The following is a 24,672-nucleotide window of genomic DNA, read 5'->3' as shown; positions in this document are numbered from 1 at the left end:
ATAGTTGTTCCCCCTGTGACATCTTCAATAACCTGGGAAAAGCATTGCTAATCGTTGGCGAGAAGTTCTGATGATACTAAATTTTCTATGTTCATCATATATGACCCTTGATTGAGTTGGTAGATGAATGCCTATCTATAATGGATGAGATTAAAAATTTAAATTCTGAGTGTGTATTTCCTTTAAAAAGCTGAAAAATTATTATAATATTATTATAATAATATTTAAAATTTTAATATAAATAAAATGATTATCTGCATTCATCTTGCGAGATGCTTACCCTGCCTCTCACGTGGGAATTGATGTGTAAATACACTCAATTAAGCATCAATTTCTTAAAGACAATAAGGATTTATTTTTTAATCTTTGAGATGATGATGCGTAGATAATTAGATTATTTTATAGAGATATTAAATATTATTTTTTTTATATTTTATTTTTAAGTTTATAAATAATTTTTTTAAAAAATAGGAAAATTAAAATAAGGAAAGAAATATATTTTATTTTTAATTTTTAATACCAATTTTTTTGTTTAAATAGGAAGTTGGAACAAATTTATTTTTGGAACAAATTTATTTTTATCTTAATTTTCTAATAAAAATGAAAATGAGAATGAGAAAGTAGAAATTAAATTGAAATAAAAATTAAATAAGTCTCTATACTTTCTATCCAGATTAAATAAAGATAATTTTTTTTTAATTACGATAAAAAAGACTATTCTAAAAAATTAGAATGTTATTTTTTTATTTTTAATAATAAAATATTAAAAATAATAATTTTAATATTAAATAATTTTTATTTATCATGTACTTTAATTTTGTTTAATTTTATTATTAATTAAAATAATAAATTATTTCTAATATTTAAAAATTTAAAAAATAATATTTTATTATAAAAAAATAATATTTTTTTAAGCTCTTATTTAGCTTTAGTACAAACTTAATTTTCTACTTATTTAATCAAATTAAATTAGCGAACGCAAGTGCAGGGAACAATGGTAGGCCGCCGTTCTACGCGCACACACCCTCTTTTCTCCCCTTTCTAAACCCTGGTCATTTTATTGGTTACCTGCTTCTCTCCCTGCACTCTCGCTGAGTTCACTCGTGAAGCCGAATCAACCTTGTGACTCTTAACTGGAGCGATTCAAAGCTATGCAAGTCCTCTCAAGCGCGCGTCGACTGGCTAGGGTTTTGAAGCCGCTGGTTCTCCTTAGGTCGGCTGCGAATCATAAGTTGCTCCCATACGATATTCAAATCGCGTTTTCTCCTCCCACTCCTCATCAATGGCAAAATTACAACTCTTTTTCTTCCCAGTCCCTCTACTTCTCTGGTACTCTTTGTTCCTCTTGTTTAATGAAATAGGGATTTGCCTCCATTTTCTTCTTGGTGCTTTGTTTTTTTGCTAACAAATTTGGGAAATGAGAGGGAAAAATGAAATAAAATGGGAAATGATGTTAATTAAGATGTGTAGTTAAGTAATTTGTGAGAACTTTTTCCAGCAAATTATTTTGTGGTGTAAAGGTACTGAATTTCGAATGTACTTTTCAAGGCACTTCTTTGCTAATGGCGCAACAACAAATTAACTCATGGGCTGCAAAAGCATCATTTTCTACTGAAGCTACTAGTGCTGAGAGAACCCCAACAGGTTCTTGTTGATTTATCTTTATGTTTATTTCCCTCTTACTGAGTTGGTTATGAAGGACTTACTGGGTATGGATGTTTTGTTTTGTTGAATGCAGAGGCTGTGAAGGAGCTTTACGATAAAATTCTTGAATCTGTGAATGTTAGACGGACGATGGCTCCAAATGCTTGGTTGTGGTCTTTGATAGAAAACTGTAAAAACCATGAGGATATTAAGCTTCTCTTTGACAGTTTGCAGAATCTCCGGAGATTTGTTAGTCCTGACCTCACAGCTTTAAAGCTTGTTTTTCCTTCTCCCCTAATGAGTATCTATATATGAATGAGTTTAATTTGTGGATTCTTGGAAGTTTGAATCCTGTGGCTTTTACCATGCAGCGGCTTTCGAATCTTCGTATACATGATAATTTTAATTGCCATCTTTGCCGTGAAGTTACTAAAGCATGTGCTCGAGTTGGGGCCATTGACTTTGGTATGTATACTTGGGAATTCTTTTCATTTTGAAACCACATTCCGTCATTCATTCTTCCTTATTTAATTGGTTTCATATATACTATCAAGAACCATGTGGAGAAAAAAAAATATATACTGGTGCTGCATTTGAATATTTGCAGTTTTGCACTTGGAAAGCTATTTAATAAAGTAGTGCGTAGCATGTAATTACATGACCATAAGTTGCAATAAATGCAGGGAAAATGGCCTTGTGGAAGCATAATGTATATGGATTGACTCCTAACATAGGCTCTGCCAACCATTTGCTGGTATAAGTAATGTTTGACTCTTTATTTATGTTGCAGAATTTTTTCCTACTTTGTATATCTATAAAGTTTGGAATTAAGGCTTAGTTGTTGTTGTTTGTATATCTATAAAATATTAAATGCTTGTTGTAATTGGATTGCAGTCATATGCTAAGGAACACAATAATGTAAGTTTCATGGTTGAAGTGATGAAACTGTTGAAAAAGAATAACATCCCATTACAACCTAGTACAGCAGACATTGTTTTCAGGTAAAATGACCTAGATTTTGGATATGATATCTCGACATATTATTTAATATGAAAAACTGTTGTTTGGTTGAATGCATTACTGGATGCAAATCCTGCTCTCTCCTTTTGAAGTCCTAGATTCCATGATTTGGAAAAATAACAAGTGGTCTTTGATGTTTTCTGATCACAAAGAATATGGATTTTTCTCAACTAAAATATCTTCTTGTCAAAAAGACTACTATATGCTTTGGTTGAAAGCTCAGTTTAGCCCTTCAACTTTTACTTAAAAGTCAAAATGGCCCTCATATTTCAATTTGACTCGATAAGACCCTTGTACATTTCTAGAATAAGCAATTAAGCTCCATTTCCGTTAAATTAGAATACATGAGGCACATGAAACGGAGGAATGTTAGTACGATATTATGTTTGTTGTCTAAAATACACATTAAAGGTGCAAAAACAAAAAAAAACTCCCCAAATTCTAAATATGGGAATTTTTGTTTTCTGCACATTTTGCATGTATTTTAGACAACAGATGTCATATCAGACTAATATCCATCTATTTCACGTGTCTGTATGTTCCTTTATTTAGAGGAAATGGGGCTTATTGCTCAATCTTAAATTCTCTGAGGACCTAATTGAGCCAAATTGAAACATGAGGGTCTAATTGACTTTTGAAGTAAAGTTAGAAGGCTGATTTGGGTATTTAGCCCATTGCTTTAGAACTGCTTTAACTATGAGTATGATATTGGACTTAACATTTGCAGTATTTGTTACAATGCCGGCAATTGGGAGTTGATCTCGAAGTATTCAAAAAAGTTTCTCAAGGCTGGAGTAAAACTACGAAAAACTGCATTTGACATATGGATGGATTTTGCTATCAAAAGAGGTCCCTCTGAATTCCCAATTCTCTTTTTCTTACTCACAATTTTATATTGTTTATATTTATATTTTTATATCTATTTGCCATCTCTTAGTGGTCTAGTAATGGTTGTTAGTTGGGCTTCCCATTTTGAACATTGAGTCCTTCATATTTCAGAAATAAATAGGTTTTTGGGGTTACTTTCTATCATACATTTCTGTTGCATATTGCTAGTGTAGATTAACTCTTCTGATTAGCCCTGAATTCTACCTTTTCTTTATAGGAGATACTGAATCGTTATGGCAAATTGAGAAGTTGAGATCTGAGTTAATGCAACAGCACACTCTTGTGAGTGCTTTTTCATGTGCCAAGGTAATTGATCTTATGTCATCCAGTTGCTTGTGTGAATCTCACATGTGTGAAGAGAGAATTTTCAAGTGTTCAGTTGTGCCTGATTTTGCAGGGTCTAATACTAGAACATAAGCTTGAGGATGCTGCTGCTGTCATTCAAGTCCTTAATCAGGTGCATATGATTACCTGTTGTTTATAACTTTATATTAGATTGGTAGATTCCCTGACCCAAAAAAGCTGGTCACCCAGAATCCCTTTCGAAGGTTTTTTTTTTCCCTCTTTTTTCCTCTGAAAGAGAACAAGGGAAAGGAAAGGGGGAGAAAGGGAGGACAGGGGAGTTCAACAAATAGCTAAATTTTTTCTAAATCAAATCAATTAAAGATAAAAATTTTGCCTTTGCTGATATCTTGAATGTCATCAAGTTTAGCCAACATCTTGTAGCATTAGGGAAAAGATATTGAAAGCCTTAAAATAACTCAGATAATCTTTTTGTACTTGTGAATTTGAATGAGTAATCAGAAACATATGGTTTAGGGTTGAAACCTTTTCTTTTGGTATGATGTTCTTTTATAGAGTTCTATAAGATACAAATTTACTCTATGTGCTTGCAGACTTTACCTGACGCCAAGAAGTCTGGAGTTAACGTTCAACTTCAGAAACTAGTCAGTGAGTGGCCTTTGGATGTAGTTAAGCACCAGCCAGAGGAGAATAAGAAGGTATGATGTTTGCTAATAATTTTATGTGAATTTTGACTACTACAAAAAATTCTATCATTTTGGGTTGTATGTGTTTTAGAATCTAAATTTACATGGTGCCTTTCCAATTATTATGTGATTGATCAGGCAGTAGCTGCTGCCTTGAAATCAGACATACCTGCCATCGTCGGTCTATTAAACATGGGCTTAGAGTTGAATGTCAATTTGGAAGATCTAACGAGTAAAGAAGAAATTCCATCCTGAATTGTCAAAACATGTGAGCATGGCATTCTGAAACTTCTGTAGTCGCTGTTGAATGAAGGAGAATCAGCCATTTCAACATTATGACAAGCAATTCAATAATTACCTGTCTACACAAGATATTGTTAGCATCCTTTGATCTGGCAAGAGAAGTATAGAATAGTGGATTACTGTTCATGATTGCAAGTCATTAGGGCCAATCAGTTGTGCCCTGTTCAATTTTCTGTCAAAAGTTGACATTTTCATTTTTTGAACTCAGGAATAGACATTGGAGGAACCAAAGATGATGTTTAGTTGTATTCGGCATCTATGTTTCAACTCTCAAAATATTAATTGTTCCTTCACTTTCACATTGAATTGTGGTTCTCTGTGGATCCCAGGGTGGGGCAGCAGAGCATCCTTCCGTCGTTTGTGCTAATTAAAATTTTTTTCGGCGCATTATTATTATATCGCTGCCCAACCATCCCGGAGTTGGTTCCAGTTCATTATTATTATTATTATAAGGATGTGTTTAAAAGATTAAGAATTAAATATTATTAATATTTAAAAGAGATAATTATTAATTTAGATCTTAAGATTAACTTTTATGTCTTAAGTAAAATATTTTATTAAAAAGTTATTAAGTAAACGTTAATGAGGTAAAAAAGTTAATATATTAACTTTTTTTCTTTTAAATATCTAAATAATATTAAAAAATTATAAAAGTAATAATTATTTTTTATTAACTTTGTACCAAAATGTCATGTTTCCCGTTATTAAAATTTGTGTGATATGTATTTCTGTGAAAGGAAATTAGAGAGGAAGGAAGAGAATAAAGTGAAGAGAGTAGGGAAGGATTATTTAGATTTCATCTATGTTGTTTGGGAACAAATGAAGGGAAATGATCAAAATCTTCATTTTTAAAGCATTGACAAATTGGCTATCTAAAAACAATTTATAGCTTCTCTCCAATCCTTCCAATTTGGAAGCAGGATTGATTTTGTGGGCATCATGGAAGAATATAAGATTACTTGTCCTTCCAAAACTTTCTCTCCAACCAAACAGTGAAACCAAATATCAAATATGACTTTTCTCTCGAGTGCTTTCCCTCTTTCTTTCCTTTCCTCTCTTTGCATCCTCCAAGCCAGACATAGTATTAAATAGAATTACACCTGATAAAGTTACAAGCTTGATGATCTTTTAGGGCCTCTAACAGCAAGGCTACTTTTCCTGAACAACTACTATACTAATACATTTTTTTTTTTGAAATTACTATGCTAATACAATTTAATTCCAACCAATTAAGATAATCTAAAATGCAATTTAATTCCTGACAGAAACTAAACTTTTGCATAAGAGAGGAAACAGACAATTAAATGTAGAACTAGTAATTAACTTGCATTTTATTGAGGTTAAAAAAAATTAAATAAGCAGCTTCAGATACATGGATAGAAATTACAAAAGACCTCTGTTACCAATAGGGTCCAAATCCGTTCCATTTCATTTAGATTTCTTATGAAGGCGAAGAGCAGCAAGCATAACCAGCAACACAAAAACTATTGAACCAACCAAGGAGAGGGCAATAGCAGCTGCTACTTGGTTGCAGAATCTCCCAAACACGTTGCACACTTTGTTCCACCTCACATGTGAATTCCCTTTGTATCCTAAAACTCCAACAGCTAAAGCTGCTCCGTTGCCGGAAAATAGCAAGGCCACCGCCAATAGGTCTAGAATTATGGTAATAGGCACCAAGCTTTTCTTCCTACTAAAAGAAAGGAGTAGAGACACTGCTGCATATGCGCAAGCTATGGCATTTGATACCACAAAGAACCTGCCCATGCAAAATTTTTTCATGAGAGTTCATGTTTTTAATTTCACTCATTAAACGCTTTGATCAAATTTTATTTATCAGATTGTTTAAATTTGACTAGTTTCCATTAATGAATGAAATTGTGCATGGCTAATTTATCTGAAGTCTGCTAATTGTTCATTTCATAATAATAATAATAATAATAATATATTTAAATTCTTAATAAATTGTGCATGAGATGAAGAAAATGGTAAGAGCAGGATATTAACTTACACAAAGGCAGAGAGATAATGCCACTTAGCAGTAACAGGAACACGTAAAGGTGGCAAGCCATCCACAGCCTGAATTTGGGCAACTGTGCTCTGCTTATTAACCCCAAGAACTATACAAGCAGCCAAAGTTAGCACCAAGGCCATAACTCTTAGAAGAAAGAAACTAATCCTCCAAGCTCTTCCTTCCTTTGCTCTTCTATTCTCCACACCATCCATGGCACCATGACTAAATTTGTTTTCGGTATCCATGGTTACAGTAGCCCAAGAAACCTAGCTAGCCTTAAGTGGAGAAATAGAAAGAAAGAGAGAATGGTAAGGAAGAATTGGAGAATAGAGGGCTAAGAGGGCAGTAGTGGCTTTAAATAGAGAGGAAGAAGAAATGTCAAGAAAGAAAATGTGAAAGGGAAATGTTCTTTCTTTTTTTATTTTTTTTCCTTGTCGCTGCATGGAGGGAGGCCATAATAAATCGGGTCAAAAGCATTTAAGGCAAAGAAGGGGAGCAGTGTGAATGATATTTAACCCCGTTTTGTGGACTGAGAAAGAAAGGTGGGTGTAATTGTAAAAAAATTAATATTTTTATAAAAAATTTTATTATTTTCCTTATAAAAAAAGAAAAATTGAAATATTTTATTTATTTTGCATGTTTTGATAAAAAGAAGAGTAAGAAAAAAATTTATTATATTTCTATTATTATATTCATATTAAATATATTAAAAAATAATTATTAAATAAAAAATGAAATAAAGAAAAAAATTAATATTATTTTTCATTCTTTTCTGTCTAATTTAGACAAAAATAAAATGGATTAAAATGCTATCCAAGTATTTTCCATATAAATTCTTATAATTTTTTTCCTTTTTTTATTTTCCCTTGAGAAATTACTTTTAATTTTTGCTTCCAATAAAACAAAGAGATTACTTTTTTTTCCTTACTTGCTATTTTCCTCTATCTTTCCCCTAGAGAAAAATGCATAGAAGAAGTTGGTGTTGTGAAATAATGCAAAGCCAGTCAGTTTCTGAGGAACTTGCCACTTCCCAAGGGCAGAAATGAGCAAACCCCTCAATTTTTTTGCCCCCTATTATATGAAAGAACACATGTAGAACCATTCACCCATGTATGAGCAAAGAAGAGTGTACAAAAGAAAAGCGTACAAAGTCATGCCCTTTTGTGACTTCTGTTGCCTTTGGATTGTTCAAAGGAGACTAGCTGGCTACGAGATTGCCTAGAAGAAGCCTCTGGCCTTTAATTTTTTTTTTGAAGTGTGCCAACCTCTCTGCCTGTGTCCATATTGGATCACTTGTGTATTGTTAAATTATTTAAAGCAGAAGGGCGTCGACATTGAGGAATCTATTCACAGATTTTGTTCCCATTTTGTGGCATTCATGTTTTGACCCTCCTGCTTTCACACCCTTAATTTCTTGTTTTAATTTTTCCTTCAATTCATTAATTAAAGTAATAAAAATATCTTCAAAATAATGTAAGCCCAAATACTTGAAAAATAATAGCTTGACCAAGGCCAAGGGAAGGTGAGGGTTTTTAGGTTAGCAATTATCATAGTTGAGACTTGAGAGCAGGCACAACTTTTTAGGAGTTGAATTTTGCATAGTGACTTTGGAAGAACTTGCATGTGTCATTGGACATCAATAGAAATCTCTCTCCAATCCAGGGCTTAATGTCCCCTGACTCAAATTTAGATAAAGCCATATCCTCTTCAAATCTAGTTTTAATTATATATATATACCCATGTATATTTCTATAACACAAAATAAAAAACTTATTTATATATGTGTATATAAATATACATATTCAAATAAAATTCATCTATATGTGTTTATAGGAAATTAATTTGTGTTTTTCAAATTCATGATTTTAATTTTTTTGGGATTGATTTTAATTACTCAGCCAAGCAAAAAAAATAGAAATACACAATGATTTTTATGCTAATTTTCCTAATCTTTAAGCTATACAATCTAATTATGGAAATATAACATATATGCAAAATAAATAAAAGGCAGTGAGCTGTAATGAGCTGATGACAATGGATGAGTTGATTTTATTTGATCTGATCTGATCTGTAAGTGGTAAGTGAATGATAAGCAGGGATGATAATGGAGTAGAAGTGAACATTCAGTTCGAATCGAATCAAATTAAATTTTAAAATCGAATAAATTACACATTTTAGAAATTGAATTGAATCGAATCGAAATAAATGAAAAATCAAATCGAATCGAATCATCTATTTCGGTTTGATTCTATTTTATTCAAACTAATTGGTTTTATTTTTGATTATTTTTTAATTTAGACTTGATTTTTAAGTTATTTAATCTGATTTTGATATTGGTTTGAACTTAATAATTATTAATCAATTAAATTAAATAATTTTTATTTATAAAATTATATATAATTCATAAATTCCTTATAAAAATAAATCAATTCAAAAATTAATAAATCTATTTGGTTCTGTTCAGTTTAATCGATTTTTATTTTTAAAATCGAACCGAATCAAAATAATTAAAATTTTTATAATATAAAATTAAATCAAATTAAATTATATTAAAAACTAAATCAAATTATTAAATTAAGACAATTATATTCAGTTTGAATCGAATAATCAGTCTTCTCTTCCAAGCATGATGCAGGTCTCTTTCCAAAATTGGGTTTTCTTTTGTTGGGGTCTGGGCCATTTCTACTCAGCAAAACTTGGGCTTTATGCATTGGGTCTTAGGCCTGTGTAAGAAAATGAATATGTTTTTCCAAGAATATATATTTAAAGCATAACTTAAGTAAGAGTAAAAATCCATTATTGAGAGCAAGTGATTAGGTTTTGACTATGAGCATTGAAGGGAAATTAAACTCAAAAAGGATTAGGTATTTGTCACACTCTTTCAAAAATCATATGATTGCACTTTCCATGAAAATTTTTTTTTTCCACTTTCTTGCATATCACTTAACAGGAAAATATGGAATACAATGTATGATTTTTATCTTCCCCTACGCAGTCAATAAAAGGATAAGCTCTTCTCACTATGACTGACGTGTACACATATCTGTCGAATGAGTTTGTGGACTAATCCTATTATCTAATCAATGTAAGATATTGTTTTTAAACAGGTGACTGAGAGATCAGAAATTCGATATTAGTCTAAAAAATTAATAAATATTTTATTATAATGTAATAATTTTAAATTAATTAGATGTATAATTGAGTCAAATAATACAAATAAATAATACCCATCAACAAAATGTGAATCTCTTGAAGGTTCTATAGTTGACATACTAGAAATCTTTCAAATAATGAGAGGAAAATAAACTTTTAAATATTTGGGAATGGTAGGTATTTTCAAAGAAAGAAAGAGTTTTTTTTTTTTTTTTTTTTTTTTTTCTCTGCTTTTTCAAAGCCCAATTCCCACCAAGGTGAGTTTGGCTTTTTGTAAAATTCATTTAATTAATTAGTGGGGTTAGGCAAAAAATTGGAGGAATTCAAAAAGAAATTTCCAGATTCCACTGCTTTATCGCACAATCATGCATAGTATGGTTGAAAGAAAAACCCTAGAAAGTCCTTTTGGGTTGTGCTATAAACAATGAAATAGCCAATACTATTTTATTTGATTATATAAGTACTTTGATATATTTATTAATCAAATTATATGTCTCTTCATAAATGTTGAGAATTAATTAAAATTGGGATGTGAGATACTGGCCAACCTTAATGGGGTATGTCTGTCAAAGGCAAAAGCAAAATCAATGGCAGAAACCAACCAACACAGATGTCACAACAGAGAGAGCCAGCTTGGTGGTCAAGACAATGTACATTGCTGTGGATTTATAAATATTTTTATTTTCTTATGGTTAATGATGGTTAATAATAAAATTATTATTTTCTTTTTATAATAAAAAAATAACAACAAGGTTTTATTTTTAATAAATCACAGGTATTACTTAATTTGTTGATTTATTATGAGATAAAATGAAAATTTTTTCTATTTAAAAGGGTTAAACATTTGACCTTATTTATAGAATTCTTTATTATTTGTGTTAATTCTATTGATGTAATAAAAATTATAAAAAAAAGAACACAATTATTTCTAATAAACAATGATTATATAAATGAGGGTGACATTTCTTTATTCACAATAAAAAACAAATTAGTAATGCTTATTATAGTATTAATTAATTCTTTTCAAAGTCCCACTCATCATCATAAAAAATATAGAAAATGGAGCTACATGTAGAAAAGAATTGTCAAATTACAGTTCTAATACAGCCCTAATTAATAAGGATTTTCTCTTTTATTATTATTATTATTATTATTATTAAAATTTTTATTTTAAAAATATATTAATTAAAATATTTAAAATTAATATAAGATTTAATATATTCAATAATAAAAATATTTTAGCCTGAAACAAAATGCTAATCAGGGCTTTCTTACAAGTTACCAGCATATAAAATTCAATAATATCCAAAACCATGATGACGTGCAGGGAACTCCAAAGTAATTTTTTATTTCTTGCCACCAAATTTTTTGTGTTGATAAGATGAAGCATATCAAGTATTAATGGACCATCAACCACTACTCTCAAACACTGCACTACCTATATATTGGCTTGCTATCTGGCTACCCACCCACAAACCCAAAACCCTAGCTAGTTCATGGCATCCACCGATAAGCCTGACCCAGAAGCAGCCACCAAGTCTGAGGTGTCACCCCTGCCACCTCCTCCTCCTAAACGTGTCGACTATTTTGCCATTGATGTTGGTCTTAGGGTCTTATTGTTTGCTGCCACCCTAACTGCGCTCGTGGTCATGTCCACTGCCAAGCAAACGGAGTTGGCTTCTGTGCCAGGATCACCTGTCAGAGTGCCTGTTAAAGCCAAATTCAATCACTCGCCGGCCTTCATGTGAGTAAATTAATTATATATATATATGCGCATGTGCATGGGATTTTTGGCTTTATGTTCATGCAATTAATAACTAAAGGAAATTGTTCTTGTTAGTTAGCTTCAATCCGATCTATTTAATGCTAAATTCAATGTCCTAATTAAGATATGTTGGTTAGTCAATTAATTAGTGTTAGATTTATGGTGGTGATAGATATTATGTAGTTAATTACTTCAATAGGTAAAATTCTCTTCAAATTTTTGTATGATCTTTTATGATATGTATTTAGGTAAAAATTTCCCAGAACCCACAAGATTGGTACATATTCACTATTAAATTTCTACCTTTTTTTTTAATAAATTAAAATTTCCCATCTCCAAATAATTATTAATATCCTTGAATTTTAAGAAAAATGAGCATATATACAGGGTTGTAAAAGGATTATATATATATATATATATATATATATATAATCATCATCGCATATGAGAAATTTGGTATTATGATGTTGATGAACAACCTAACTAATAATGCACCAAATTCATTAATTTGAATTTTTATTAGCTAATGTTTTGAATAACTGCACTGAAAATCATTATTAATAATAAGATTTTGAAGAACCTTTTGAGAAAAAAGGACTTTTCAAAAGAACCAAAAAATAAAAAAAATCCTTTACGTGTTTGCTTATTGGTAATTTCGTATATTTAGTCAAAATAATTTAAATTAAAAATTCGCTATCAAGAAATCTAGCTCCTCTGATAATAAGCAGTGACCATGCTTAAATTCCATGAAAAATCAAAATGTAAATATATAAATTTCATTACATGAATTATATATAATGTCGATGATAGACAAAGTCTAAAAGGAAATTTCTCAATGATTCCGAAAAGTTTAAAATGAAAAGTGTTATTACTTGTAGCCTAGCTAATACAGAAATCATTATGCAGATACTTTGTTGCAGCATTATCTGTTGCCTGCCTGTACAGTATCATCACAACGCTTGCATCCCTCGGAGTCATCGCTAAGCCAACTTATGCAACAACATTCTTGCTTTATTATGTATTTTGGGACGTGGTAAGCTTTTATTTCACATCTCTAGTTACTTTGGATTATTTCTTTCAAACACTACTGCCTGAACTTGAATGATGGATGTTGAAATGATGCAGTTGATGCTGGGAATAGTAGCGGCGGCTACGGGGGCGGCTGGAGGAGTAGCGTATATTGGTTTGAGGGGGAACAAACATACAGGCTGGGTGAAGGTGTGCCCTGTTTATGACAAATTCTGCAGACATCTGGGAAGCTCCATACCGATCGCATTATTCGCTTCAGTTCTTCTGGTTCTGCTCATTATGCTTTCAGTCTTCTCTCTTCATAGTCGGATCCGTGAGTAGAGACATGCTTTACAAAGTCTAAAATCTGAATTATTCGTTGCCACCTCAATTGTGTCTGTGTGTGAAATGTTGTACCTTTTATGTAGTTTTGTGTCTTGTGCATAGCTGGAAGTCTAGTTTGTAAAGCCCAAATCTTGTACACTGGTGTAATTCTGTTTCTAATGTTAAGCTTTTATTTATTTATCTGTGTTTGAAGACCCCCATCTCCCACCCCACACCCCCCCCCCCCACCAAAAAAAAAAAAAAAAAAAAAAAAGGGCTGCATCTAATTTCATAAATCCAAGCGATTAAAGAAAGCAAAAATTTGTTCACATGACACTAGCAGTTATAGATTTTGATTCTGTCAAAAGACAATCCCATCACAAGCATTAACAGACAGTTTTAAACAAAAAGAAATGGATTAGTGCCAAAATGTGCCTCCACGGTTGAATAATGAATGTGGAAAGGCATTTTGGTTGGTCAGCTCATTTGCTCCTTCGCCCAGCTGCTTAATCAATTGTTTACAATTTCTTTTCAAGTGTTTTTGGACTTCTTTCACAAAAATCCTTAGTTTAGTGAGTCATTATAATGAACAGTATTATAGTAATTACAGAAATTAAATATATAAATATAAAAAAATAATAGCACATATGCTGCAACGATTATACCCTGCAAAATTCCTTTTCTAACAACCCTTTGCTAAGTGATGTGAACCATCAAGTAATTGATAGCTTAAAAACCCATATTCAAGAATTAAAGGAACAATATGAAAAGCACCAAATCAAGATGTATGAATTTGATTCTTTGAACCAGCACAATCAAATTGCTGTGTAATTCAAAGAAAATATCAGAAATGGGATTCTTGACCTAATTCATATGGAGAATGAATAAACCAAGAATATTATGCACATTAAACCTTGTAAGATAGAAATCTCAGCAAGTTAATGAGCTTCACAAGAACAAAGGCAAAAGTCAATTTACTCACTAATGGAGCAGAAACAATCTTTCATTAATATTCAAAGTGTGTCCTCCACTCTCTCATTACACTTGTATTTATAATCTATTGGCTCTAAAGCTAAAGACAAAAATATCACTACTTTAATAACAGCTGCAAGGAGCTTTAAGTCCAAACAAAAATTAATCAATCAAAAGACTAAAAACTCCTAAAAAAAATTAAATTTAATACAGCAGCAAATAAGGGCATTTAAGTCCAAAATAGAGGTAGTTATAATAGCAAGGAATATTCTTTTTAAAAGGTGCCAACATATGCATGTACATGGGTTGGATTTGGGGCATGCATGTTCACAGGTTATTTTATGTAACCTAATGCTCCACATGACACCTGGTCACTTCCAAGCTTAATTTTCACCAAATTTAATCCTTTATAATTTTCTTCATGCCATTTCAGCTTATAATCCTTGCTCCTTAAGATTTCACAAATTAAATTCTAAAGTGATTTAGCTTTAGCTCTAGTAATTGGACCTTGGATGAATTCCTTTAGCGTGGATGTAGCTTGATTCTCATCATTCCCCTCCGCTTCAAAAGGATTCGTCCTCAAATCTGTTCCTGCATCAACACAAGGAGATAAATCAGCAACATTAAAGGTGGCATTGACATTATACTCACCGGGCAGGTTTATTTTGTAGGCATTATCATTAATTTTGGTTAGCACTTGGAAAGGTCCATCACATCTTGATTGTAATTTTTATTACCTTCGAGAGGGAAACCTTTCTTTGCGCAAGTGAACCCATACCCAATCTCCAAGTTGAAATGTAACTTTCTTCCTTCCTTTGTTGGCGTGACTAGCATATTTTTTATTTTTCTTTTCAATTTGAAGCTTGGCTTGTTCATGGATTTTCTTCACCAATTCTGCTTTTCTTTTTCCATCTAAACTAGCAAGCTCGTTCACAGGCAAAGGTAAAAGATCCAAAGGAGTTGAAGGATTGAAACCATACACAATTTCAAATGGAGAATAGCCAATAGAAGAATGCACATTTCTATTGTATGCAAATTCAACAAGTGGAATGCAATCTTCCCATGACTTCGAATTTTGCTTAACCACAGCAAGCAAAAGAGTAGTTAGTGTTCTATTTACTACTTCAGTTTGACCATCGGTTTGTGGGTGACAAGTGGTGGAAAATAATAACTTGGTGCCCAATTTTCCCCATAAAACCTTCCAAAAATGACTAAGGAATTTAACATCCCTATCACTAACTAAACTCTTAGGTATGCCATGCAACCTAACAATATCTCTAAAGAATAAATTTGCAACATTTGTAGCATCATCAGTTTTATGGCATGGAATAAAATGTGCTATTTTTGAAAACCTATCAATAACAACAAAAATTGAATCATGGCCTTGTTTAGACCTTGGTAATCCTAATACAAAATTCATAGACAAATGAACCCAAGGATCACTAGGGGTAGGTAAAGGTGTATACAAACCTTGTGGCAAAACTCTAGATTTAGCCTTAGCACACACAATGCACCTAACACATACTCTTTCAACATCTCTTTTCATATTCGGCCAATAAAAATGTTCCTTTAACACATCTAAAGTTTTGGCAACACCAAAATGACCCATTAATCCACCAGCATGAGACTCATTCACAAGTAATTCACGCATGGAACTCTTAGGCACATACAATCTATTTTCTCTAAATAAATATCCATCATGCCTATAAAACTTCTCAAAAGCATTCTTTTCACAAGCTGCATACACTCTAGCAGAGTCATCATCTTCAGCATATAATTCTTTCACATATTCGAATCCCAATAACTTTGCATCAAGAAGGGCAAGAAGGTTATACCTTCGAGATAAGGCATCAGCTACCACATTTTCTTTCCCATGTTTGTATTGAATCACATATGGGAAGATCTCAAGGAACTCAACCCATTTTGCATGATGCCTACTCAACTTATTTTGCCCCTTGATATGCTTTCAATGACTCATGATCTATGTGGATGACAAATTGCTTTGGCCAAAGGTAATGTTGCCATGTTTCCAAGGCACATACCAATGCATACAACTCCTTGTCATATGTAGAATAGTTCAAAGCTGCTCCATTAAGCTTCTCACTAAAGTATGCTATTGGTCTCTTATCCTGCATTAAAACGGCTCCAATACCTATTCCTGATGCATCACACTCAATCTCAAAAGTCTTAGAAAAATTAGGTAAAGCCAACACAGGAGTGGAACATAACATGTCTTTAATTTTGTGAAAAACATCATCTTGTTTTTGTTCCCAAACAAAATTAACATTCTTTTTGACAAGATCATTCAATGGTGCTGCAATGGTACTGAAATTCTTAATAAATCTTCTATAGAAACTAGCTAGTCCATGGAAACTACGTACTTCAGATGCAGACTTTGGAATGGGCTAGTCTTTAATAGCTCTAATTTTTTCATCATCGACTTCAACACCATTAGCACTAATGACAAATCCTAAAAAGACAACCTTTTCCATGCAAAATGAACATTTCTTCAAGTTAGCATATAATTTTTCCTTTCTTAACACATCGAATACAGCTCTTAAATGATGCATATGTTCATTCATGCCTCTATTGTAAACTAATATATCATCAAAATAAACAACAACAAATTTTCCAATAAAAGCACGCAACACATGATTCATCAATCTCATAAAAGTGCTAGGAGCATTAGTTAGACCAAAAGGCATCACTAACCACTCATATAGTCCATGCTTTGTTTTAAATGCAGTCTTCCATTCATCACCTACTTTCATGCAAATTTGATGATATCCGCTTTTCAAGTCAATTTTGGTAAACACACAAGCACCACAAAGTTCATCCAACATATCATCCAATCTAGGTATAGGGTGGCGATAATTTACAGTGATTTTGTTGACCGCCCTACAATCTACACACATGCGCCATGTGCCATCTTTCTTTGGTACCAAAAGGACAGGTACAACATGAGGGCTCATACTTTCTCTCACATAACCCTTAGCTAGCAATTCCTCAACTTGCCTTTGTAATTCTTTGGTTTCTTCAGGGTTAGTTCTATAGGCTAGACGGTTGGGAATAATTGCTCCAGGTACAAAATCAATTTGGTGCTCAATCCCTTGAATAGGTGGTAGTCTAGCTGGCATCTCCTCAGGTAGTACATCCTCATATTCCTGCAAAAAGGAGACAACAACACTAGGCAAATTGGGGTCAAGGTCAGATGTGGATAAATAAGAGTCTTTAAACACAATTAATAACATTTGCTTGTCGGCAAACATGGCATTCCTCACATCTCTTCCTTTAGCATATAAGCTTAATTTTCTCTCCCCTCTTTCTACACAGCTTTCCTTTTGCGCCGAAGATTCACCTTTTTCAAGCACTCTTGGAATGTTTTCTTTACTCTCTTTTCTTTCCTCACAACCACCCTTGTCTTGCTCACTCACAACATTTTCAGTCAATTTCTTTTCACTCCTTCTTTTCTTCTCTGCTCTCTTTTTGGCCACTCTTGATTTTACCTCACCCATTGCTTGCTTAAGCCTTGTTTGGTCTTCATAAATCTGTTTTGGTGTCATAGGTTTCAAAATAATTTTCCTTCCATTCATTTCAAAAGAATACCTATTTTTATACCTATCATGGATCACCTTTCTATCAAATTGCCATGATCGGCCAAGTAATAAATGGCCAGCTTGCATTAGAACCACGTCACACATAACCTCATCTTGATACTTTCCTATTGCAAAGGAAATCAGTACTTATTTTGTTACTTTCACCTCACCGCATTCATTCAACCACTGCAATTTATAGGGTTTAGGGTGTTTCAAAGTCCTTAACCCTAATCTCTGTACCAAAATAGTACTAGCAACATTGGCACAACTTCCCCCATCAATGATGACACTACAAGCTTTGTCTTGAATAAGACACCTTATATGGAAAATTATTTCTCTTTGCAATTCATCACCAACATCCTCCTTTACTTGAGTATTTAATGCTCTCATAATCACTAGAGCACTTCCTTCAGCAGCATATTCTACCTCTGCATCCTCCTCCCCTGAAGATGTGGAATCACTCACAATTTCCTCCTCCGTTTCTATCTCACCATTTTCTCTCATGGCCATGACTCTCTTGTTAGGGCATTGAGAAGCTATGTGTCCACTGCCCAAACACCTAAAACACTTCACATCTCTATTTCGGGTAGCAGTTGCAATCTCCTTTCCTTTACTTTCTACAAATTTCTTCTCCACCTTCTTTTCCTTATCCTCATTTTTCTTATAATTGCTAACAGCCTTTTCCCTATCCTCCTTCTTCCAGTTAGACTTCTAAGATGAAGAAGTACCTGCATTTCCTCCAAATTTTGACTTGCTTTTAAGTTGCCTTTATACTTTCATAGCCATGTGGACTATATCCTCCAACTCAACATAGTGATGTAACTCAACAATATGAGCAATCTCCTTGTTTAGCCCATTCAAGAATCTAGCCATGGTGGCTTCTCTATCCTCCTCCACATTTGCTCTAATCATAGCAATTTCCATTTCTTTATGATAATTTTTAATACTTTTAGAACCTTGAGTCAATCTTTGTAACCTCTGATGTAGCTCTCTATAGTAATGACTAGGAACAAATCTCCTTCTCATTATAGTTTTCATCTCACCCTAGGTTGCAATTGATTGCTCATAATTTCTCCTTCTACTAATCAACACTTGATCCCACCATATCAAAGCATAATCAGTAAATTCTACTGCTGCTAACTTTACTTTCTTCTCCTCTGAATAGTGATGACAATTAAAGACAGCTTCTACCTTCCTTTCCCATTCTAGATATACATCTGGATCATTTTTCCCTTGGAAAGAAGGGATGCTCATTTTAATACTTTTGATATTGTCATCTACCCTATTCCTCTCTCTTTCCTCTCTTCTTATCCTCCTATCCCCATTCCTCCTATCTTTAGCTCTTCTCTTATACCTACCCCTCCTAGGTCTTTCAACCTCAAAATCATAGTTATCAACCTCATCTTCATCAGATTCAATTACTGGAGGTACAAGATCCCTCCTATTTGGCCTTCTCTCATTTTGCCTATCTCTTTGCTCCAATCTTTCCAACCTATCTATGATTCCATTGCACACAACATTCATTCTTTCAAATTGTTGTCTGACAGCTTGCATGTAGAATGGATTTTCACCTTCCCCCTCACTATCATCACCCCTTCTAGACATGTTTTCAGACCTGTAAGAAAATGGTTAGTGTAAAGAAAACACCTCACTCACTCCCTTACGTGCTTACACTCAACAGGGGACACTCCACTCGTGTTTAACTCAACAAGGCTTTTTCCCTCTTATGAACTCACCACTCTGTGCCTTTTACCTCTCTTGGCTATGTCCACAAGTTCTTATCAAACTCAAGTAACTCAAACCAAGATTGTACTCACAAAAATTTAACACACAATAAAATTCTTGAACGTAATGGATCAAAACGAGTAGTAAAGAAAGCAATAATGTGACTCAAGAATTCAAGAAAAGAAAAGCTCAAGCATGAAAATATAATGCAATAAGGAATCAAGAAAGAAGACACCAAAATAAAAGAGTAGTAAGCTGGAAAAGAGACAACCTAAAGAAGTGATATCAAGCTTAAATATCCAAATTTGCCACCAACTTATCACAATTACTAGCAGTTCACATAATACACCAAGAATTGCATAAATTTAGGATCACCAAGCAAACGAGTGTATTTTGATCTGAAATTGAGAAGACAAATGCAATCCAATACTGACTAATTGCTGCTAGAATTTCAGGCTTTCTTGACAGGTTTACTATGTAAACCAAATTTAATTGTGTTTGCCGCAAAATTTTAGTTCCCCGCACAAACGATTAAATTGTGAGCTGAGATTTAATTTGAGAACAGCTCAAATGTGGCACAAACAGCCTGTAAATATTCAGGAATTTCTGGGCTGATTTGCAATGTGAACTTAATTTGATCGCGTCTGCCGCAAAATTTTGGTTCCCCACACAAACGGTAGAATTTTAAGCTGAAATTTAATTCGAGGACTACTGAAATGGGGTATAAACAACCAATAAATTTTCAGAAATTTCTGAGTATATTTGCTATGTGAAGTTAATTTGATCGATTCTCCTGCAAAATTTTGGTTCCCCACACAAACGGTTGAATTTTAAGTTGAAATTTAATTTGGGAACTACTAAAGTGGGGTATAAACACCCTATAAATTTTTAGGAATTTCTGGGTCAATTTGCTATGTGAACATAATTTGATCGGGTCTGCCGCAAAATTTTGGTTCAGCAGGCAAACAAAATCAAACAACCCCCAAAATTTATACCCAACATCTTAAACACACCCAAATAATGCTGGTATAGTTTCAGGCCAAATAGGTAAGCCGAACTCAATGACCCAAATAAGCTCTCATGCTTGATATCAAAATGAAGGAAGCAAAATAAATAGCTAGAATAATGGGTTTAGCTTGATTAACCCAAAACCCTAAGACAAACTCAACAAAATAAATTTTTAAACAAATAGGTCATACTAAACCCCAAGAGCCAATTTCGGTCAAGCATACAATGAATAAAAATGTGAATAACAGAAACACAATAAGAAGCAAAACAAGGTTTAGCAAGAAAGAACCAGGTGCAAGATGAAGAAGTAGAAGCAAATATGGAACTAGAGCCAAATAACAAATATGAAAAAGGCAACAAACACAAAGTAGGCACAAAGAATAAGAAGAAAATCGAGAATCTACCTTGTTTGGACGTCCCTTTGCTCTGATACCAAAACTGATGTGAACCCTCAAGTAATTGATAACTTGAAAATCCATATTCAAGAATTAAAGGAACAATATGGAAAGCACTAAATCAAGATGTATGAATTTGATTCTTTGAACCAAAGACAATCGACATCTTTGTAATTCAAAGAAAATGTCAGAAATGGGATTCTTGACCTAATTCATATGGAGAATGAATAAACCAAGAATATTATACACATTAAACCTTGCAAGATAGAAATCTTAGCAAGTTAATGAGCTTCACAAGAACAAAGGCAACAACCAATTTACTCACTAATAGAGCAGAAACAATCTTTCATTAATATTCAAAGTGTGTCATCCACTCTCTCATTACACTTGTATTTATAGTCTCTTGGCTCCAAAGCTAAAGACAAAAATATCCCTACTTTAATAACAGCTGCAAGGGGCTTTAAGTCCAAACAAAAATTAATCAATCAAAAGATTAAAAACTCCTAAGAAAAAGTAAATTTAATACAGCAGCAAATAAGGACATTTAAGTCTAAAATAGAGGTAGTTATAACAGCAAGGAATATTTTTTTAAAAAGGTGCCACAGGTTATTCCATGTAACCTAATGCTCCACATGACACCTGATCACTTCCAAGCTTAATTTTTACCAAATTTAATCCTTTATAATTTTGTTCATGCCATTCCAGCTTATAATTCTTGCTCCTTAAGATTTCACAAATTAAATTCTGAAGTGATTTAACTCTAGCTCTAGTAATTGGACCTTGGATGAATTTCTTTTGCGTTGATGTAACTTGATTCTTATCACTAAGCCATCTTTTGCACAACCTTTGGAAAAATAAAAAAGAATGGTGGGGAAAGATGAAGAAAGAAAATCTTGAAGCTCAGAAATAAGCAATTTAACATAAACCAACATAACTCATTTATTCTAAGGTGGTAAATTTTGTGATGAAATTAGCAGCAGATGATCAATGCCACATGTCTTAACCTGAAATTTTTGCATTGCTGATCTACTGAATGCAGGAAGTTTCGAGAATAAAAGCAGCATATGACAAGTTCACAATAGAACCAAGATGAAGGAAGCAAAACCACTCAAATCAGACTTGCCCGTGAATCAGTAGAAGATTTTCTCTTTAATTTGTCAAACAGGAAAGAGATTAAATGCAAAGTCATGAGCCAACCAGTCTTGAGGAATTTTCACCCAGAATTTCAAGGAGAAAATGGTAACATACAAATCCAATCATAGGTTGGACCAGAACAGAGCTTGCAAAAATGCAATGCCTCATTTCAATACCTTATTGGGAGAAACAAGCATGGTGGTTTTGAGGAGCTTCAAAGAGCCAAAACATCATTTTCTACATACCCCAGAAAAATCTGAGGAGGTTTCTATAAGTTAAAGTGGGAAAATAAATTGGAAAACTCTGATTTCTGTTATCACAATTCCCGCTATGTTACAGAAGATATTCAATCTCTTTATTTTATGAGGTTACGGATAACTTAAGACCCGACTGGATGGCTCAAGCCTCAAATGCAACAGGAAATTACTGAAAGAAATCCAAATTCTACATGGCACAAACTTAATTGGGTCAATAGGTATGACAACTCAATTGGGTTTTAAGACATTAAACTTAATTTCTTCACAGGAACAATTGCCTTCAAGAGGAACAAATCCATACAACAGGAACAATTGCCTTCAAGAGTTTTCAAGCATTCAACATGACAAAATTTATAATTTTCTTTATCTTCACAAAATAATTTTGCTTGCAATTTTGCATAGTAGCATCGAGAAAGTAGAAATTAGCAAATTGCATAACCTCAAGCAGGCCTTGTCACAAAACTGGTTGCTGACTCTATTTCACATTCAAATTTACAAACATCTATCAGCCAGCAACAATTACAAGATTGTTTGTTCCCCTAATTCTTGACCAGCCATCCCTTCCCTCAGCACCCTTTCAAAGAATTCTTCCAGAGTGTCCTTCCCATAACTTGGTGTTTTCTCAGCACTATAGTCTCCAGTCTCAGGATCCAATACCAGCATGCTCTCAGCTGCATAATACCTTCCGATTTTACCAAACTCAGCTGCGTCTTCCATTGAAGGAAAAACCTTAAAAAGGGAATCAAGAATGCCAATAGCAAAATCCATTATCCCAATAGGAACTTTCAGGAACTTTGGTTCCTTTCCCAATAGTCTAAATAGCAGTTCCCCTTGTTCCAATGGTGTCAATGCCTTGCCTGGCCCTCCAATTGGCAAAACCTGATTAATTTTATCCTCACTCAACACACAATCTGCAATAAATGAAGCCAAATCTGGCTCACTAATCGGTTTACAAGCACACAACTTCCCATCTCCAAACATCACATAAGGTTTCCCATCTTTTACCAACTCAACTTGACCCCCTAAGCTCTTGAAGAATGCAGTTGGCCGCACAATACTGTAAGTGAATCCATCATCCTCTTCAGCTTTTTTCATCAATTCTGCCTCAAATTTCAGCTTCGCTCGCTGAAATTCAAGAAGGGGCTTTTGCACACATATTGCAGAAAGTAGTACAAAATGCTGAGCTCCATGATTTCTTCCAGCAATAAGACTATTCTTTGTTGCCTCATAATCAATCTTCCACGAATCCTTAACACCACCAGTACGGCTAGCCAGACATGACACTACAACATCTATTGAAACACCTAAATCATTCACTGATTTCTCCAAAGAATCTAAATTGGTCACATCAGAGAAGCAAACATTGGCTCCTTGCAACTGATTCAAGGTCTCTTCTTTACTGTTTCTACCTCTAATCCCACTCCTTTCTCTAGCAATGGCTATAACATTAAACCCTCTATTAACCAACTCTTTAACCACAAAATTTCCAATGTACCCAGTTGAACCCACCACCAAAATGTTAATATCTTTAGGATTCTTGCTTCTAAACGAAGACTGGGTTGTTTCAACAGTAGTTGTTGAAGCATTGATGGGATTGAATCTTTGTCTATTAAACTTAAAGGGTAATGATAAATTTAAAGAAGGTGATAAATAACAGGAAAGAGAGGTTACCTGGATTTGATTGATGAACTGAGAAGAGAAGCGAGTTTTATAGCTTTGAAACTTGGGTGAATGGAGAGTGAACAGATTGGAAGAGAAACAAAGGGACATTTTTTTTCTTCCTATTTGTTACCTTTTAGATCAAGATGCTTAGCGTGGGGAAGAGCGAAAATATCGTTGTGGGTGTCAAGGGAAAATCAAGGAGAAAAGAAAAGAAAGCAAAGGAAAATGGTTGGCGGGTTATGGAGGAGAGAAGGCTTTCATGGCGGTCGTTTGCCGTTTTATCAAAGTAGAATCTAAAAACGATTGGTGGATAACATCTCTTGGATTTCGCTTGCAACTGGTAAATATCATTATGATCCTTCGTGTTTACAATACATGCGACCAAACTCCACAACGTGAAGCAAAAAAGAAAAAACAAAATCTTTTTGTTCAGATATTATGCTATAATTAATAATTAACCTTAAATTAGGATAAATAAAATTTAAATTCTTAAATTTTAATAAAAAAGGTGAAATAATTTATTAATAATAAATAAATGCACTAGTGCCATACTTTTTAAATAAAAGAAAAATAAAGAACACAAGATTATTAGACCAACAATAAGCATGCATTTTTCCATAAAATGAACTTACGGTTGATATTGTTCTAGCCATTATAATCAACAGCTTGTTCATCTCACATACTGATATTGATTCAATCATTCAACTTCATTAATACCATATTTGTCATATTCTATATGGTCCATGACCTAAATCATGCTTCCCCATCATTTTTTGGTTGACAGAAGTAGAGTTTTGAACCTTAAAGAAGTACTA

General features: G+C 33.3%; 4 protein-coding genes across 4 annotated transcripts; 2 read left to right on the top strand and 2 right to left on the bottom strand.

Moving 5' to 3' along the window:
* The first annotated feature begins 978 nt into the window (after positions 1 to 978).
* LOC110631472 (uncharacterized) lies at positions 979 to 5,143 on the top strand. The gene is made up of 11 exons (XM_021779311.2): positions 979 to 1,329; positions 1,549 to 1,644; positions 1,739 to 1,893; positions 2,016 to 2,109; positions 2,328 to 2,398; positions 2,539 to 2,645; positions 3,392 to 3,513; positions 3,770 to 3,858; positions 3,950 to 4,009; positions 4,449 to 4,553; positions 4,680 to 5,143. Exons 1-11 carry the CDS (start codon positions 1,152 to 1,154, stop codon positions 4,794 to 4,796), a joined length of 1,194 nt encoding a protein of 397 aa, XP_021635003.2. The 5' UTR covers positions 979 to 1,151; the 3' UTR covers positions 4,797 to 5,143.
* Positions 5,144 to 6,144: 1,001 nt separating this feature from the next.
* LOC110673943 (CASP-like protein 1E1) lies at positions 6,145 to 7,201 on the bottom strand. Its single transcript, XM_021837191.2, has 2 exons — positions 6,856 to 7,201; positions 6,145 to 6,603 (listed from the first exon to the last, which is right to left on the bottom strand). Exons 1-2 carry the CDS (start codon positions 7,101 to 7,103, stop codon positions 6,273 to 6,275), a joined length of 579 nt encoding a protein of 192 aa, XP_021692883.2. The 5' UTR covers positions 7,104 to 7,201; the 3' UTR covers positions 6,145 to 6,272.
* A 4,222-nt stretch (positions 7,202 to 11,423) lies between these two features.
* Positions 11,424 to 13,309, top strand: LOC110673941 (CASP-like protein 1D1). The gene is made up of 3 exons (XM_058136927.1): positions 11,424 to 11,755; positions 12,683 to 12,809; positions 12,902 to 13,309. The coding sequence occupies exons 1-3, from the start codon at positions 11,508 to 11,510 to the stop codon at positions 13,124 to 13,126; spliced, it is 600 nt and encodes a 199-aa protein (XP_057992910.1). The 5' UTR covers positions 11,424 to 11,507; the 3' UTR covers positions 13,127 to 13,309.
* Positions 13,310 to 22,507: 9,198 nt separating this feature from the next.
* Positions 22,508 to 24,173, bottom strand: LOC110647459 (divinyl chlorophyllide a 8-vinyl-reductase, chloroplastic). The gene has a single exon (XM_021801303.2). The coding sequence runs from the start codon at positions 23,963 to 23,965 to the stop codon at positions 22,715 to 22,717; it is 1,251 nt and encodes a 416-aa protein (XP_021656995.2). The 5' UTR covers positions 23,966 to 24,173; the 3' UTR covers positions 22,508 to 22,714.
* Positions 24,174 to 24,672: the final 499 nt, after the last annotated feature.

The sequence above is a fragment of the Hevea brasiliensis genome, chromosome 15 (genome assembly GCF_030052815.1).
Source record: "Hevea brasiliensis isolate MT/VB/25A 57/8 chromosome 15, ASM3005281v1, whole genome shotgun sequence".
Classification (NCBI taxonomy): domain Eukaryota; kingdom Viridiplantae; phylum Streptophyta; class Magnoliopsida; order Malpighiales; family Euphorbiaceae; genus Hevea; species Hevea brasiliensis.
Note: the sequence above shows the minus strand (reverse complement) of the source record. Positions and strands in the feature narration are given on the sequence as shown.

Coding starts and splice junctions, on each gene's coding strand:
- LOC110631472 (XM_021779311.2), top strand. CDS start 1,152: ATGCAAGTCCTCTCAAGCGCGCGTCGACTGGCTAGGGTTTTGAAGCCG. Junction 1,330..1,548: donor CCAGTCCCTCTACTTCTCTG/GTACTCTTTGTT, acceptor GTACTTTTCAAG/GCACTTCTTTGCTAATGGCG. Junction 3,859..3,949: donor GTGCTTTTTCATGTGCCAAG/GTAATTGATCTT, acceptor CTGATTTTGCAG/GGTCTAATACTAGAACATAA.
- LOC110673943 (XM_021837191.2), bottom strand. CDS start 7,103: ATGGATACCGAAAACAAATTTAGTCATGGTGCCATGGATGGTGTGGAG. Junction 6,604..6,855: donor CATTATCTCTCTGCCTTTGT/GTAAGTTAATAT, acceptor TTGCATGGGCAG/GTTCTTTGTGGTATCAAATG.
- LOC110673941 (XM_058136927.1), top strand. CDS start 11,508: ATGGCATCCACCGATAAGCCTGACCCAGAAGCAGCCACCAAGTCTGAG. Junction 11,756..12,682: donor AATCACTCGCCGGCCTTCAT/GTGAGTAAATTA, acceptor ATCATTATGCAG/ATACTTTGTTGCAGCATTAT. Junction 12,810..12,901: donor ATTATGTATTTTGGGACGTG/GTAAGCTTTTAT, acceptor GAAATGATGCAG/TTGATGCTGGGAATAGTAGC.
- LOC110647459 (XM_021801303.2), bottom strand. CDS start 23,965: ATGTCCCTTTGTTTCTCTTCCAATCTGTTCACTCTCCATTCACCCAAG.